Raw genomic sequence first — 15,682 nt, 5'->3', positions numbered from 1 at the left:
TGGTTGAATGTCCAATTAGAACGTTTTGATATGGTAAATAAGTAGAACATTATTTTGAGATGTCCTTATTGCCAGTGTTTTTAAATGACTCTTTTAGTCTCTGTATACTGGGGGGAAAAAATAAGGCATTGAGAGTTAAACCAGAATGTTTCTTGTATTTGTTTCAATAACATGACTGATTTTCTCTTTCAGGATGGTGGTGTTCATGTTTTTTCCATTCCAGTCCGTAACCAACAGGATGTCGAAATTTATAATCCCATAGTTCTTACTCCAAGAATTTTAACATTCCCATGGCAACCCAAAATAGGAGCGTACCAGTACACAATAAAGGTATTTATTAAATGTCAACGTTAATGCAATTAAAGTCTTCTGGGTCTTATGAATGCATTGATATCATTTGTAAGATTACCCAGGTGGCTAGATTACATGATGCACAGCATCATAAATGAGCAAAAATAAATACTCTTTTATAATGAGTTATGCCACAGCTATGATTTACAAAGTGTTTGGAAGCCATTATAGGAGGGCTCTCAGGCTGTATATCCTAAAATTGAAGAAATAAATGTTGCAGAAAGATTTAGGATTATCACTTAATGTGCTTTAGGGCAGGAGACTGTAAAAATAAAGTAACACTGGATATTTACTGACTGACATGAGAATAACAAACATCCCCTGTTTGAGTGACAGTGAAGTTTTAATCTATAAACTGCTATAAACAAATCCTCCACTAAGATGAGTTCTATTGTATATGTATTGTCTCTGTCTTAATCCTTTTTCAACAACACAGGACATGGCTGTAAGCCATTCGATCAGATTTACAGTCTTTTTAAATGCAAAACAAAAGGAATAGGACAGGAAAGTGTGCGATTTCGTAAATATCTCCAGTGCAGACTGCTGAATCCTTTACATTTCATATTCAAAATCTAAAATTCAACTTTTGTTATTTGTTGGGAGGCATTCACAATTTTTTTGTTTCAGTCTTTTGTAAAAGCAGATCTTTTTCCCTCACTGCAATTAAAAAAGGGGTAAAATTAACAGTATTAAGTAAAAATGGGGAAATGTTTGAACACCCTACACTCTGCATTGGAAGTATTTAATGTGTTCTCTCCTTGAAGGGCTGGTTCTATAACTCTGAATTAATAATGATAAGCAGCACTGCTCCCTTTATTACGTCCTTACTGTATGTGGTTTATATTATGTAGTATATTCTTGTCATCCTATGGTCTTGCTTTGCTGCACAAGAACAGTACTGCTTTTACATCCATCTGTCTCTATATGCTGTTTGTAGCAGAACACATTATTGTAGTGACATCTTTTGTGTTCTGTTTTAATCCCGTGTGCAAAAGGCAGATGGAGGGAGTGGAAATTTTACCTGGTCCTCATCCAACCAAGACGTTGCAACAGTGACTGTCAAAGGAGTTATGACGACTGTCAGCGATGTGGGAGTCAGTGTTGTTCAGGCACATGATGTACAGAATCCTCTACATTATGGAAAGATGAAGGTGAGTCCTGTGCATATTCCATAGGTGCCTTCCGTTTAATCCTTTTAATAACAAGTTACAAGTGCAAGGAGGCCATTGGAACCACCTTGTCAGCCTGCAAGGGACTTACCCCTGTTGGAGTATGGAATAAGGGAAACACACTTGTTGAAGCTGATCCCTTGGCCTCCATCATGAAACAACTGGATGAGACAATTGGCTCAGCTAGCTACAAACTACCAAATGGGCTGGATGGGCCACCTCCCCTCATTGGTAACTGCTCTTGTGTTTGTAGCGCATGAATTCTTGGAGTTATACTAGTGCATTCGATACAAAGAAGTAAAAAAAAAAAATCCTGTGATGGGGCTTCTAGCTTTAATGATCTAGAAGTCTCATAAAGTTGTGTCTTGGAAGAAGCCCAGTGCTTCAATGGCATTCATAGGGCAGCTTGTTACTGGGTTGTGTCTGTGGGTTCTGGTGCCTATCACCTAAAACAAATGTTTTCCAGTCTGTGTAATATTCTATATGGATGAATTTTGGATTTGTTTTACTCCAGGAAAGTATGAAATGTCCGAGAGCTACAGCAGTGCTACGTGTTGGATGTTAGGGTCTTCTGTGTACTGGAAAATTTGAGGAAATAGCCTTGTTACCATTTTTGAAAGTCCTTCGTTAAATCAAAAGAAACATGCACGCAGAGACAGGATTGGCTACAGACAGGAACACAAAGTAACTTGCAGTCTATTATTATTCCTGGACTTCTGCCTTTTCAGGAAAGTTCAGTTTTCATTGCTGGCCGAGGAACATTCAAGGATGACCAAGGATGATAGGAGATGAGCTCAGGTTTTTTTTCTGTTAAGGGAAGTAAATCCAAGGATGGGAATGTCCTGGACAGTTCATTCTAACGGTTAATGAGTGGGCTTAGTAACCTGGACTCAGCCACGTGTCAGTGTTGGAGAAAGAGAACTTTTGGGATTTACCTCAGTCGGACACATTGACCCCTTGCTGGTATCATAGTTCCTTGCTAGAAAATGAAAAGAGAAAAGATTTCCAAAATTCTAATAAAAAATGTATTGAAACATCCTTACATTGTATCATTTTTGCAACAGGAAGCTTTTCTCTAAAAACTCTGTTTTGTCTGTTTTTAGCAAGGGTGTAAAAAAAGTTGTTTAAAATAATACAGGTTTTTTTTCTTGGACTGTAACCCTGATGCAGCACCATATGGTCAAATTGTGTGTCCTGTGGCTGTTTTACAGATGGTTAAAAGTATTTTTTATTATCTAGAGAAAGTTTTCAATTACTGCCTGTTTTGTGAAAATGCCATGATCCATCTGTTCTGCTGCAGAGAGAAGCAATTACCTAATGCAAAATGTATGTGAAAATATTTCATTAAAACTGATCAGTATAATAATTACTGTGAATCTTGTTTTAAGTAAGATTTCATTTATGGATTATTATAGTAATTCATATTCTCACATTTCAATACCTGATTATGGAGGTGGTTTGTTTAAGATTTAATATTAAATTGTTAAGTTTGCAACTGGATTGCCCAGACATAATAAATTCAGTTTTATTTGACCCTTGGAATAGCTAAGAAAGAATGCTATACTAACTGTGGTGGCAAATTGAATTTGTTTTAGTAAGTGGGAAAACACAGCACAGATGTAGTGAGACATTAACTGTGAGTGACAGGATTGATAGCAAGCATACTCATTTTCTACCACAGGCCTAAACTGTGGACTGCATAATTGGGTCCAGAATGCTGACTTTGTCTGCTCTTAAGAGCAAGTTTCCTGCATGCTTGAGCAAAGTTGTTTTAAAACTGTAAAATCGTCAATACTTCACATGGCATTTCTCCATATTGTCAAAACACTTTATTAACCTTTTTATTACTATTAATATTGGTTTTAAAGTTGTAGTCTCTAGTTGTAAAGTGAAAGTTTAGCAGGGACCTTGGAGACTACTTAAATCTGAATGACAAAAAGCTGGATACAATGAAATACTGCCATCTCAAAATGCTCATATCAATAAAGGCCAGATCAACAGTGTTCTGAACCTAAGAATAAAACATGACTTAAAGGTGTGCTTCTTTAAAGCCATCAACAAAACATATGCTAAACCAAATATTATTTCCACTTTGTGAATAGAGAGATTTACAATTTAACCAAATTTTTAAGAGGCCGTTCAACAATAATTGCACTTTGGGTTTTTGGTTTGGGTTATGCACTGCATGTATTTGTGACTGTATTGTGCGGTTTTCCTAAACATTTTCTGCTTTCCTTTTTTTTAAAGGTCTATGTGATAGAACCAGTGGGAATGGATTTTATTCCGTGTCAAGTTGAGGCTCGTGTGGGTCAAACCCTGGATCTGCCTCTCAGGATATTTGGGCTTCTCAGCGTGGAGACGGGGGAGAAGGTAACACTCAGTGACTGCTCCCATTTTGATCTGGTTGTAGAAGTGGAGAACAAAGGTATCTTCAAGTTCCTGGAAGGTAAGAAAGCATTGTTGTAACTTAAAAAAAATCCTTCTAATCCTCCATTTTGTTTTCCATGGCAGGCTGTATTTATCATCTTTCTAAAGGGATATGCTGTTCATGTTGTCTTGCATACATCTCAATCATTTTAGGAATGTTCATACCTATATACAGGGATCTTTTTTTTCACATTTGTCCTTCCCAGATAAATGAAATAGATTGTCCTTATCTTAACTAAATTAATGCTGTAAGCTTTACATTTATTGTATTTGGTCTTTACTCCACGTATATTAAGTTCATGAGTTGTTTAAAGATCTTAAAGTAAATGAAAGCAGGTGGACAATTGCACCATTTCCAAACACTGAAAGTGCTCTGCAGGATTTTACTTAGCAAACAAATATTTAGCTGGATGTTCCTTAAGAAATGTTTGGGATCCTTCACTTTGATATGCTCTGATTATCATTTCCCTCTTCCTCTGCAGGGAGGTTGAAACCAGGCCAGGATTACTGCAGTGGAGTGAGAGTACAGGCTTTGGCAACTGGTGACACAGTGCTGCTGGTCAGTTACACGCATGGCCACCTTCACTTAAGTGCTAGAATTACCATTGCGGCCTATCAACCTCTTAAAGTAAGTACATCACATCTACACGCACAAGAATCTTTTTTTCAGAACTTCTTTTGATGTTTTTTTTTTCCCTTTCACACTCTGTCCCATTGCTTTGTATTTATTTTTTTAACAAGAAGTCAGGATCGGTACTTTGAAGCTAAACATTATCCCACAGGGATCAATTATGTGTCTTGTCTCCTACCACTGTATTAAGCAATGTGTGGAAAGAAAAAATTCAATTAGAGTGTAAAGGAATTGATGAGCTACAGTTTAATTAGCTGCAACTACTGCAATTGGAAAAGGATGCCCTTTCATTTGAACCTACTTAACATGCCTGTGTTTTCCCTTTTCTCCCCAAATGAATGAATTATCCACAGTAAGCATTGTGACTTCATTGCTCATTATAAATGAGCGCTGAAGGCGCAGTTCACAATATTGTACAAGAATGTCTCTTTTAGAAAACGCATGACAAAATACAAATGTTCTTGATGGTAGTGAAAATGAAATACATGAAGTACAAATTTTAATCGTCTCTTAATCATGTTTGGAAATAGAAATGCAAAGTGTTTTAAATGTAGTGTAATATAGAGTAAAGTAGGAGTTTTTGTGTTGCTCAGGTAACTGCTTTGTAATCTGCAGTGCATCCTTTCTCTGTTTAGACAGTCAGCAGAGAAAGGTCATGCACGTTGAAGAGTGTTCTCTATTTAACTTTTCAGGCAATTGATCCAGTGTCTGTTGCGCTGGTCACACTTGGCTCCTCTAAAGACATGCTCTTTGAAGGAGGACCGAAGCCCTGGGTGCTGGAACCCTCCAAGTTTTTCAGGAACCTCACAGCTGAAGACCCAGGGAGTGTGGGCCTGGCTCTCTTTGGCCCTGCGTCGAGGAACTACTTCCAGCACTGGGTCAGAGCAACGTGCAGGGCGTTCGGCGAACAGGTGAGGGGCAAGCCTAATGAAATTTGTGTCGCGAAAAGGTCTGTGTCTTATAACACCAGTTTATCAAACTAACCTTTGGTTCATTTACTAAAGTAACTAAATGTGCTTTGTTTGCTATTCAGTTTCTGGGAAGAAAAAATAAAATAAGTAGAAGCTAAAGGTTTATTCCATGCTGAAAGGAAAAGAAAAGACACACAATGTTTCGACTGTGGAGCCTTCTTCAGGTGTGACACAGGTGTCTCTCAGCATGGAATAAACCTTTGCCTGTTCCTTTCCAGCCTAGGCGTGCTGACGCAGCTCCCTACCTCTGTAAAATAAGTAGTTAGGTTCCTCGCTTGTAAGAGGTCGCTGTGCCTTCACTTATGAGTAAAGGGCTCAAAATTCACATCTCTGTCTTGTCATTGTTTTTACCCACCAGGTCCTCGCCGTGACCGTTGGGAACCAGCCCAGTTTGACGAACCCCTTTCCTGCAGTGGAGCCCGCAGTTGTGAAGCTCGTGTGCGCTCCCCCTTCCCGGCTCACTTTAGTTCCCGTCTACACCAACCCCCAGCTCGACTTGTCCTGTCCGTTGCTACAGCAGAACAAGCAACTGGTGAGTCTGACGCGGACCCAGCAGAGGACGTGGGCACTGAAGAGTTGTATTTAGGTTGGGCAGCAGGCGTCCTGGTTGAACATTAACGGTGGTGGATAGGAAGAGTATGTCTTCCTGATGGTTGTTTAAGCGTGAGCGCAGAAAAGTAAGTTTTAATAATTCCGGTTTTGCTTTTGATGACCATGTTTTTAATGGAGTAAATCTCAATTAAAGAAACCCGATATATTTCCCAGTATAAATATTCAGTCAGAGGCTGTTTAATACCCAAAAAAAGTAGTTAGCTAGGGCTTTCTCGGCTCCCAGTGAAACGGCAACCTCTTGAGATCCTGGGGCGCCTGCAGACGTCAGTGAGGGTCTCTTGTCCGTCACCAGGGAGCCTGCAGCTTGAGAAGGTCAGTGACTCAGGCAAGCCTGTCTGTCCTCCCTTGGTGGCATAATAAATTCAGTGGCTGTCGTGAGCCGAGACGTAGTCACATTTTAATTCCAAATGTAGTGGGTCCTGTATATACTGTAATAACAATAATAGATGATTGCTAATGTTGTCCTGAAGTGGACACTGTGTAAAACCCCAGCCTTGCATTAGCTAGATTTTTTGTATATGGAGAGGTGGTGTCTATGATGCGCTGTTCTTGTTTTTAAAGCAAAATCATTTATTCTGTACTGTATCATTTTGTTGCATCGCCTACTGGCAAAGACAGCATAGACAATTTATTGTTTAAATCCCTGTAAGCTCTGAAATTATTAACTTGGACAGCTGACAGCCCTTTATTCACCTGAGAATGCACATGCATAATTTGTGGATTCCATATCATAATTGTCTTCATCATAGGATAATTTGTCTTGTGGCTAAATTCCTATATAAATTCCTACGTTTCTTGATTTTCACCAAAAAGATTCACCAAAAAGATTCAAAATAATGTTATTGATTATTTTTTTGAGAGATTAAATAAGGTAAACTAATTCAAAGGTAGGACAGAGCTGAGTCTGACTATTAAGTTTACTAGTTTTTATAAATTTTTAGAGAGAATAAGCTATTTTATAGCAGTTTATATCTTTGTATTAAGTGTCAAGACGTACTGACAAATTTTAATTTTTGTTTCTTCTCCAAGCCATATTCATTGATGCTGTGTTCCTATTTATAAGACTTGAGTATATGCCTGTATTTTCCCTTTTCTCCCCAAATGATTCAATTATCCACAGTAAGCATTGTGACTTCATCGCTCATTGTAAATGAGCACTGAAGACACAGCTCACAATATTATTCAAGAATGTCTTTTTTAGAAAACCCAGGACCAAATACTAAATGAAGACTAAATGATTTTCAGTAAGGAAAATGTCTCCTAATACGTCACCTTGAGAATCACCATAGATTTAGTTTTTAATTTGGTGAGTGCAGTGTTAATACAGCAAACACTTTTTTCTAATTCCCTGTTTTTTTTTCCCCTCGTTTGGGATACGTCTTTACTTTCTTGTAGGTACCCGTTTCCAATTACCGGAATCCTGTGTTGGATTTGGCGGTCTACGATCAGCAAGGGAGAAAATTTGACAACTTCAGTTCATTAAGTATTATCTGGGAGTCAACAAAGGTTTCTTTAGCAAGTATAGAACCAACCATGCCCATGGAACAGCACATTAAGGAAGATGGAAACGGACAGAAAAAACTTCATGGTATGAAGACTTCTGAAACTACCAAACAATTTAAATCTAATTTCAGTTGAAACCCAAATAGGAGATTGAACTGCACTTCAGCTGTCCTGATTTTCTGGTTGAAATATTTTCTGTTTGGCTTTATTGTAAGAAAGACTGTAAGGTGTAGCTTAGAAAATGTGTTTTGGCCAAACCTCTTTTTATCTTATTTGTCTTCTTAACAGTAAAAACCTTGCTTGTTTCAGGTCGTCAAACGGTGCTTGTCCATCGGGAATCTGGGGTCACTGCTATTACAGTAACCGCCATTGGATACCAGGCCTCACACCTCAGTGCGGCCAGGGTGCAGAGTCTGGTATGAAATTGCATGTTATGAAATGTTTGGTTTTTATAAAGGAGGTAAAAATGTCTCCTTCCCTCTTAATTTGCTTTCTGGCAAGATGAGTGTTGCACTAATTTCCTACGGAAATAACCAAAACAAGCTGTCAGGATATTGTGGGTTTCAAAGCTTAGGCCCCTGTAAACCTTCACTTCAACTAGCAGCTACTGATAGGTCTCCACAGCAACCAAAGACCAAATAGCAATCAACAATGCTTTTTTTCTCAGTTTTGTTTTAGTTAGTGCATCATGGGGTGATGGTAACATTTTTTTTACACCTCACTAATACCAGATGCCAATGGTTCGATCGGTATGATTATTAATATTCTTTCAATGCCAGTGAAATAATTTTTAAATGATCCAGGTCCGAGAATCTTTGCTCCCTGCCAAAGCAAATGAGAAAATGATCTATAGTATCTGCTTCATGCGATAAAAAATAACACTAATGTGTCCTTGAGCTGTCCATTAAAAGATTTCTCTTTTTCCTGTTTCATGTTAATTGCAGTATGATCCTCTCACAGCAGTATCAGCCACTCTTGAGCTCTTGCTGGTGAAAGATGTACAAGTTAGTCCTGAAGCCATCACTATATATAACCATCCTGATGTGCGGGTATGATATTCTTTTGCACCTTTTTAATCCCTTTGCATTTTTCCAAACAATTTCGTAAATCAGATTCACAGATTTTCACCATTGTTTTGCAGGCAGAGCTTGCCCTCCGTGAAGGATCTGGCTATTTTTTTGTTAACACAAGCATTGGCGGTATTGCGAACATAGCCTACCAAGAATCAAGAGGAACTGCAGAGGTAAGTAAATAAATGTTGCCGTCTCAATGTGTGAGGTGCATGTTAATGCCAGAAGAGTATTCTGAGCCAGCAGATTAAGCTACACTTCCTTAAGGTCAAAGATGTATAGAAATTGATTTTCTGTATTAAGTCAAAATGATAGAAATGGTTTGAATGTGGAATGTTTATCCCGTCTGCACATTAATGATTTTATTAACATTTATATAGAAGTGGAAGAATTTTATGCATTAGAATCAGTGTGGGTTACATTTTGGGGGGTTTAAGTTCTATTAAGACCTTTTGAATTGTTTTAATTTCTGGTAAGTCTGATACTTTAGTATTATTCCTTTAACATATTGTACTGTCTTAATTTTGAATATGCAGTGCTGTATATTTCAGTTGTAAAATAGCTGTGTATTTAATGTGGACGTCATTAATTTATTTTAGATGCCCAGCTGTACTTCTGTATTACATAATGCTAGTTTATTTTTGTCTCATAATGCAGATAGTTTAGCTTCATCACTGACTCTTTGCCCTTTGAGTGAAGAAGAATGTCATTCATTCTTTAAATAAGGTAATGCTTTAAAATAAGTAACAGTGCCAACACATTTTTTTGTTTAAGGTGCTGCCCATTCGCCCAGGGATTCTTCAAGCCATGGTTCATGATCTGTGCTTGGCTTTCCCAGCTCCTGCTAAAGCCTCCATCCACATCTCGGATATCTTTGAAGTGTACGTCCGAGTGGTTGACAAGGTCTGTGACCATCGCTTACTGTCACTACGTTCTAAGAGAGAATCAAAAGATTCATTTTGATTGCACGTTCTTTGCCATATGCTTCTTGCTCTGTTGATCTTCTTGATCTTCTGGTTCAGTACCAGATGTGATTAAAATTACACGCAGTGCCCTCAGGATATTTACAAGAATTGTATAATGAACGAAAAAAATATGCAAGTGCAACTTGCAAAGGTAATCTGCAGAAACAGTGTATACCGGGGCATTTTGCATAAAACTATCCACTGACCATGTTATTGCTGTTCCACGAAGGTGCTGTTCCATATCTTTCCAATTGTAATGTTCCAATTTGCTGGTAGGAGCAGACAGAAACAGACTGATCACACTGGCTAATAAGACTATAGGCCCATGAAATGCTGCATTGCTAGGTACCAATAAAAGGAACACTGAGTTATTCGTGTCACATCCTCTCCACCTGGACTGGAGGGTATAAAATTGATGTCTGGTTATGCAATAAATTGTTGCCTACCCATGCTGCTTGTTCATATGCAGTTCCACTCTCTTAATGGGATCCCAGAAATAAAAAATATTGCCCAGTCACATTGAGCATCGGAACAACAGAGCAGTCCTGTTTTACAGCCAATAGATATGACTGGTCGGCTTAGATTCATAGCTTTTGCCATTTAAAAACACATGAAACATGTCAAGACTTTGGGAAAAGCCACTGATCCTTTAAATATCTTGGTGAATGTCCACAATATAACTGTCGCTGTTCTCCCCATGTGTCAGACTGAAACGGCTTCTTTTTTCAATATTTGTTTTAGTGATTTAGAAAACCCAATAGCCCACTGGCTCTTACCATTATTGGGTTTCCATTTGCAAACTACCATAAACTGTATTTTAAATCTTCTGTATTGATTTCCTTCATGGTTATTTTATATGGCACAGGGCTCTGAGCTTGGCGTGTTTGATTGAGGTTCATGTGGATTTGTCTCACTGCAGGTAGAGATTGGAAAGTCGGTGAAAGCTTATGTTCGAGTCTTGGATGATAACAAGAAACCCTTCTTGGCTAAATATTTTCATTTCATGGATTTAAAACTAAAAGCTGCATCTCCGATAGTTTCTTTGTTGTAAGTATTTTCGAAAATTGCAAGATCTCTCACTTGAATATTCTCTTCGTATATACATGTTATATCTGTTGCTTTGTGCTGTTACTTGATATATTATAACTATACTGCCAACGTAATTGTAAAAAGAAATGTAGATATACAAATATTCTGATTATAAAGCAAATAGATAATGTTCATAGTCGCAGGTCAGTTTTTAGTAAAAAGAGGTTTCAGTGGGTACATCTTTTTTTCCTAGGCCCCTTTCTGAATCTTCTGAAAACGACACGGCAACCTTTCTAGTCCAGGGCTTAACAATAGGACAGACGAGTCTGGCTGCTGTAGTGTTGGACAAAAGTGGAAAACGAATCAGTTCTGCACCACAGCAAATTGAAGTAAGTTTATTGCTTCTAATGAATCACGTAAGTACGCAGAGGGTCATGAAAAAGAGGTCAGTAAGTGAATGAGGTTAATCTGTTGGGATATTACTAAATATAGTGTATATGGCTTTGCGTTTGTTGTGGATTTTTAATCCCAAAACATCTCGTGCTCTTCTGGGTTTTAGGTATTTCCACCTTTCAGACTGATACCAAGGAAAGTTACCCTGATTATTGGTGGAATGATGCAGGTAAGCTGTTCTTAAATACTTGTGGTATTTAAAGGTGGCAAGTAGCCTCCTGCTAGGCTGTGAATTTCTAGTGCTGGAGCTTGTATTTTACTTATGAACTGAATCTTTTGTCATAGTCATTCATCCATTTCTAATAGCTTTGCATGTTGCACAGGAACATTTCCTTCAGAGGCAAATGTTTTTAAAAGAGTGCATCGCTGAAATGCGATTCTTCAGTCCATCTTCACAGGGGTTATAGGCACTTATCTGTGAAGCCTTCAAAGTTCAATGAATCAGTTGTCTCAGGCTGTTTTAGTATTTCATGTTCTTTCTCCTGTTCTGAGACTCAAGCTTGGCTGATTTTACAGATGTGCCGAAGAGCACTTTTCCTGGAAAGAACTTAACCTTTGTGATGTTACAGGACTTTCATACTAAAGAGAAAAGGCAGATTAGTCGCAAATCGGTGAAGATGGTTTTGATTTTCAGGCGCTGTATTTTTCATTTCGATTTGTTTTACATTTATCTGCTTCAGTTTGAAGGGGTGAATTTCTTTAATTTTCAGATTACATCTGAAGGAGGACCTCAGCCTCAGTCCCATATAATTTTTTCCATCGGGAATGAGAAGATTGCTTCAGTAAATAGCAATGGTCTCACCAGGGGGATTACTGTTGGAAATGTGACCGTGACTGGAGTGGTGCAAGCTGTAGATGCAGAAACTGGGAAGCTTGTTATTGTGTCTCAGGTAATTAACTATTTGCACACAAAGCCTCAGATATCTACGGTTGTCCACAATTTTTTTAATTTGAATTTTCCGATTGTATCACATTTTAAAAAACACATTTTGCTTGAAATGTTGCTTTTTCTATGTGCGCTGTCTGAAGCTCGTGTTTTACCAACAGGATCAAGTACACGTGGAGGTTTTGCAGTTGAAGGCAGTTAGAATCCGTGCACCGATCACAAGAATGAAGACTGGTACCCAGGTAAATATTTGTCAGGAACATATGCAAAAGTCCAATTTCATTTTCAGTCGGTCCGTTTTCCTCTTATTCATTGTTAACAAGTAATAATTGTGACTTCAAAACATCTATTGAACAATAGAAAAATGTATTGTTTTAAAAATTCCTGTTTTATTTATTTAAATTGCTCTAATTTGAGCAGGTATGCAAAACTTGCTGTGTCATAGGGATGCTGTAATCTGAGGTGTTAGCTTGCTAATTTTGTCTCCTTTGGATAAAATGTTTTTTTAACATTGCTTATTTATAGATGCCCGTGTATGTAATGGGAATAACCAGTAGCCAGACTCCATTTTCATTTGGGAATGCCCTTCCTGGCTTGACATTTCACTGGTCTGTCACAAAGAGGGACATTCTGGATATTCAGACTCGGCATTCTGAGGTACGTAGGTAGTTAGTTTGCATACTGAATGCTTCCCTCTAACATCTTTCATCCTTCTAAGGATTAAGTAAACTTGGATCAACCATGATTTTGAGATCCCCCTAAATTCCTCTGTCAAAAGTGTTCAATCAAGCTTTAATTTGTATTGAGGAAACATCCTGGTTTTTCAGGTAGAAATGTAATTGAACACGTTAGTAATTGATTGCATGAAAGCTGAAGGTAAGAAGGTTTTCCTCCTGGGCAATAATTAATAAATGCTTGCAGGATTCAAAAGGGAGCACTCAAAGTTATGTTAACTGAAAGAAAGAAAAAACCACAGCTGTTACCTTTCAGCCTGCTCTTTTTTTTTTGCATTTAAATGACCTGTAATTTTTCCAGAATCAGGTCATTTGCCTGCTTTTTGTTTTTGTTCATCATTTAAAAGCATGTCTGCGTTGTGGTGGATGACCAATCAATGTGACACACTTTTCTGGACATGAAGCCAGGTCTTCTTTAACTACATTTAAATGATAGGTGGGCACCACTGTGTGTGGTATATGAACATGATCTAATCAGATCATTTTCTTTGATGCCCGTTCAAATCATTGCAAGATTAGATTTTGCCTCACTAACGCAGGGGAACCAGGTTCATGTTTGTACACATTTTAGAAGCACATGAAATCCATGACAAAGACTTGCATCAGCTGCTGTAAAAATGGGTTTATTTTGTCCCTTCAGTACAACCCAGAACCTAGAAAAAAAACCTATACACAGCTTCTCATTTAGCATCACAGTTTTTGTGTAAACTCTTTAAGTTCTTAAAGTTGACAATATTACCAGTGTTCTCTCTGGGTGTGATCTTTTTATACTGACAACTGATGTTTTCCTAACAGTGTTGGGCTTCCATCTCAGTCCAGGGTATTCCAAAGTAGAATGATAGTAAAATATGGTCAGGAACAGCATTTTCCAAGAAGGAGTTTATCAAAACCTTTTGAGAGCGGCAAAAAGGGTGACTTTCACAATGATGATTCATTTTTGTCTGTGTGTTTTGTTCTTTAAAGGAAGTAAGCTTGTTCTTTACAGTAAAATTTAAAGTGACATAGGAGCCAATGGTTGTCATATGGAAGCCGGATGAGAAATGTCTTTTTTAGTATGGAAATTTTGATGATGTCATTCTAGCCAAAGAGCATAGCTGTCAAGAGAAAATATGGTTTATATACTGTAGCTTTCTGTGCCTGAAACCTGAGGAAAAAAACACTTTTCACAGGGTGGAAAAACATTGGAGAAAGATGATTGTATTTGCTTTAGAGCTTATTGGTCCATCTTTATGAAGATGAATTGTAACAAACGAAAGTGCTGGAAGCTTTATTTAGCATCGTATGTTAATTAACCCTGGATTACAGGGGAATGTTTATGGATATTTTTTGCATAGATTTCCTTAGTACCTTGAAGAAGAATTGTTTAGAACAGATTTTTTTTACTTTCAGGTATAAGTTTCATTGTTGATTTTCAATTAATTTCAGGGAAACTGGCTTGACTCCAAAAATTCTTTCTCAGACAGCTGTGAAAAGAGTTCATGATGCAATAAATGTGCATTTACCTCTCGGTTCTTATTTTTAATGTTTTCTGTTTTCTGGCAGGCATCTTTGCAGCTCCCAGCAGAAAACAATTTTGCTATGAATGTATATGGGAGGACAAAGGGAAGAACGGGCTTGAAAGTTGTGGTGAAAACTGTCAGTCCTGCTTCTGGGCATTTGGAGGGCAATGTACCGGAGCTCTCTGACGAAATACAGATTCAGGTACTGACGTGTAGTTTTTACTTTGGTGTAGAATGTCTAATTTTGCACAGTATAGTAAAATATTTTTACTACATTTACTATTTACATGTTGCGTAGTAAAGTGTTATGCAGCCAGCTATTGGTATTGTAGACTTATACAGATGCAGCCATTCAAAGTGCGCGGTAAAGACACCGCAGTACAGATACCGCAGGTAAGATGACACGCGATACCGCGGTGCGTGATTGGTTGACCGACAGGGGCACTCGTGGTCCGTTGGTCTGTCGTAGAAAGACTTACTGTACTGTAAACGTCTTTACTGTGCCCGTTGTAGATATTGAATTTTACCACTGAAGGGAAATCTTAGTAGCTGAGCATAAAAAGAATAGGAGCATACTGTAACGCGTGTGAAGGCCATAAACGATATTAATTTTGGAACGTAAACATACAGTATATGGCTGGTCTTAGTACTTTAAAGAAAAAAATACGCACCAGTATTCCATTTCTCCCTAAACATTGTAAGCTTCGAAGTCTTTAACTAACGTGATACCGGAGTCAACAAGCATACTTTTAGAATTTGATTAAAAGGGAATATAATATGGAATCGCGTATCTCAATAATTTAATAACGGTATGATTATATCCGTGTACTGCGGCAGAGCTATGTAGGGCTGTTTCGCCTGCCTGATCATGTGAGCTCCCTTGTAGCCTACTGGTCTAGGTGCGTGACCACCAGCTGGTAGGTTGGGTGTTCGAATCCAGCTGGTACTGGACTTTTCATTTTTATTTATTTATTTTTTAATCGCGTAACATAAACATATTACCGTATGCAAACTGTACTGTATACAGTATGTATATGTATATTTAATGTCTTAACTGTGCCCGTTTAATTGAATTTAAAAAACATATTTAACACGAACATTAAGCTGCTTACATCTTCCGCCTGAGAACAGTCACCCGTTGCTACCCAACGCAGAATGGTGATTGGCTGACACCATCTGACACCCCTCTGATTGGAGAAAAAAGACGTGCTGGTGTGCTATACCAGGAAGAGGATTTCTTTCCATTCAAAACGTGTGTTTTAAAAGTTTAAGAAGTAAAAACCTTACAGCGTACACAGATTTCTAAACTGATCAGGATCGTTATCTTTGTCTTATGCATAATAATGTTCACCGCTCTGTCCAGCAAATTAATAATAAACTTT

The 15,682-nt window shown here is 38.0% G+C and overlaps 1 protein-coding gene across 2 annotated transcripts in view; it reads left to right on the top strand.

Moving 5' to 3' along the window:
• nup210 (nucleoporin 210) overlaps positions 1-15,682 on the top strand; it is a 45,185-nt gene that overhangs the window by 10,619 nt on the left and 18,884 nt on the right. For both annotated transcript variants that reach the window (XM_069189458.1, XM_069189459.1), the window contains 18 exons: positions 193-330; positions 1,347-1,502; positions 3,768-3,966; positions 4,430-4,575; positions 5,271-5,489; positions 5,908-6,081; positions 7,557-7,749; positions 7,974-8,080; positions 8,609-8,713; positions 8,806-8,907; positions 9,509-9,637; positions 10,619-10,746; positions 10,982-11,117; positions 11,288-11,350; positions 11,892-12,071; positions 12,229-12,309; positions 12,593-12,724; positions 14,344-14,502. In XM_069189458.1, the coding sequence (XP_069045559.1) occupies positions 193-330; positions 1,347-1,502; positions 3,768-3,966; positions 4,430-4,575; positions 5,271-5,489; positions 5,908-6,081; positions 7,557-7,749; positions 7,974-8,080; positions 8,609-8,713; positions 8,806-8,907; positions 9,509-9,637; positions 10,619-10,746; positions 10,982-11,117; positions 11,288-11,350; positions 11,892-12,071; positions 12,229-12,309; positions 12,593-12,724; positions 14,344-14,502 (2,547 nt within the window). The remainder of the gene's footprint in view (positions 1-192; positions 331-1,346; positions 1,503-3,767; positions 3,967-4,429; positions 4,576-5,270; positions 5,490-5,907; positions 6,082-7,556; positions 7,750-7,973; positions 8,081-8,608; positions 8,714-8,805; positions 8,908-9,508; positions 9,638-10,618; positions 10,747-10,981; positions 11,118-11,287; positions 11,351-11,891; positions 12,072-12,228; positions 12,310-12,592; positions 12,725-14,343; positions 14,503-15,682) is intronic.

Source organism: Lepisosteus oculatus, chromosome 4 (genome assembly GCF_040954835.1).
Source record: "Lepisosteus oculatus isolate fLepOcu1 chromosome 4, fLepOcu1.hap2, whole genome shotgun sequence".
Taxonomy (NCBI): Eukaryota; Metazoa; Chordata; class Actinopteri; order Semionotiformes; family Lepisosteidae; genus Lepisosteus; species Lepisosteus oculatus.
This window is presented reverse-complemented; position numbering and strand designations above follow the sequence as displayed.